At 37.4% G+C, this 2,203-nt stretch overlaps 1 protein-coding gene across 1 annotated transcript in view; it reads right to left on the reverse strand.

Annotated features, from left to right (window-relative positions):
- LOC109375923 (pentatricopeptide repeat domain-containing protein 3, mitochondrial-like) overlaps positions 1-2,203 on the reverse strand; it is a gene marked incomplete at its 5' end in the record, with an annotated part of 24,584 nt that overhangs the window by 5,572 nt on the left and 16,809 nt on the right. The window contains 3 exons of the mRNA XM_019631498.1: positions 3-89; positions 966-994; positions 1,292-1,381. Coding sequence (XP_019487043.1) covers positions 3-89; positions 966-994; positions 1,292-1,381 — 206 coding nt within the window. The remainder of the gene's footprint in view (positions 1-2; positions 90-965; positions 995-1,291; positions 1,382-2,203) is intronic.

The following is a 2,203-nucleotide window of genomic DNA, read 5'->3' on the forward strand; positions in this document are numbered from 1 at the left end:
TGATCAGGTCCAATGAATTTCCGGTTGTCTCCAGTGTTTAAAAGGCCATGTACTTGGTAAGCAAGTTCCAGATCTCTGAGAGAGGAGCACTGAAAATTTGCACATAGTAAGTATCCCTTTTAGAGATCTTTATTAGCCAAACAGTGGCTCGTTACATAAAAAATAAGTACAGTTACTTGCAGAAATACTTATGCTGATTCAACATATTATTGGTTGACAGCAATGAGTTACAAGAAATTGGGGAAAATCAAAACAAACCCCCAAGTTCTGCGAAATTTAAAACAAAATGATTTTGATCTAGTCATGATACCTTTAGAAGTCAATCCTACAAAAACACTTGGTGACGTGCACAGAGACAGATGGGGGTGCTCACTCCAGCATCACTGTACAAGCAAAACACCCAGGAAGTAACTCCAAAACACATCCATAGGAGAAGAGTTAAGTAAATTAGAGTCCTTTCCTCCTGTGAAATACTATACTGCTGTCAACAAACAAAATACCATGAAAATGTGTCTGGGGGTGCATGTTTGAATACCCAGAAGAAAAGCCCTAAAAGGATCCTGACTAAACTGTAAAGCAATTATCCTTAGGGAACAGGATACACTAACTCATTCTGAAGCTGCTTGAAATTTTTCCTATATTAGCATCATAAAATGAAAAACCAAAATTAAAAACAAGTTTCATCAATTTAAAAAGTTACCAAAAGGCAATATGAAATACTCTAAAACCTCATCTGAACAAAGGTATGAAGAAAAGACAATGCATACAATAAACACAGGGTAGGGATATTACATGATTTAGTACAGATTTTAGAGAAAGAAAAAAGCCAAAAACATCAACGGAAATAAGAGTTAAAAAGTGAAAGAATCAAGGACAGGCCTCCCACCAGCTCCCAGTTACAAATGAATGTAAGAAATGGATAAAAGGAAAACAAAAACAAAAGTTAAATAAGAAATAGTACTTACAGCTCTCATGGCTGACTGAAAAAACATATCTGAAAATCAAAGTTCACAAGAGCCTTGGTTACTCTGGATAAAATATATTCTCAAATCAGTAACATTAATAAAAATCCTGCAACAAAACTAGTACTGTAGAAGATAAACCTAAAGGAATGAAAACTCAAGTGGAGAGAAACTATACATCAAAGTGCTACAGACATTTTGGCTTTCTCAAAATAATCACCCAAAAGATTCTAAGCTATAGTAAATTAAACCCTGTCCTCATCACAAAGCCTCTAAAAACGAGCAGCCAGGAAATCTGACCGTCTCACACAATCAATTTCTGTACATACCGTCATCCGGGTCCTGTGGGGAAAATTTCTTTCCCGTTAATTCATTCATGATATCATAGATCACAAGGGACGATCCTTTTGAAGGGCTGTCTGCAGAACAAGAAAGCAAATGGGTTATCATGAGTCCCCTTCAGGTACCACCACCAGGCGCACAGCACCCATTACCAAGGGTCACATTTCTCCCTTCTCTGCCTCTGTGTTAAGGTAGGGCACAGGCTGACCAGGGCACATGCTAGCTAAAGGAACAACGACATTCTGCAGAGTGCAACTCTCCATCAGATCCAGGACAGTCACGGGTCTTGGTCCACGTGCTCCCGACGCAGACTTTTCCCTTCCTCTTAGTCTCTTCACAAGCTTGACTTTCACTGATATGAAAGACAGATGGACACACACAAAAAACCACACCCTTACCAAGCCTACAAACTTAGAAAAACAAACACGGTTTCTACTAGTAATCATCTTGTGTTCCTTTTAAGTATAATCAGGATGAGAAGGCCAAGAAAAAGAAAACTACAATTAATGGATACAGGCAATCCTTTACAATCACATGACCTGCGGACCAATCGGTCAGAAAATGCACATACGATACTCCCAAACATATTAATTACACTTTATCCACATTCCCTTCCCTACCTTATCCAGATGCAAGTGATAATATAGGTTTAATGACATCATAGATATAACATTTCTCAAGCATGTTTCCATTTGCTTGTAATTTTAAGTATTTTATTAGTTACATGATAATCTATTATGTAACTAATAATAGTTATTAGTTAGCAGAACTAAGTTCTATTAATAGAACCAAAGCGATATGTGACGATAACAGAAGAATGGAAGAGGCTTTGGGGTCAGAAACACAGTCAACGTCAGCAGGTTGAGTAAAATTTTAGAAGATATAATTATTGTGGAAAC

Source organism: Hipposideros armiger, unplaced genomic scaffold, assembly GCF_001890085.2.
Source record: "Hipposideros armiger isolate ML-2016 unplaced genomic scaffold, ASM189008v1 scaffold_1003, whole genome shotgun sequence".
NCBI lineage: Eukaryota > Metazoa > Chordata > Mammalia > Chiroptera > Hipposideridae > Hipposideros > Hipposideros armiger.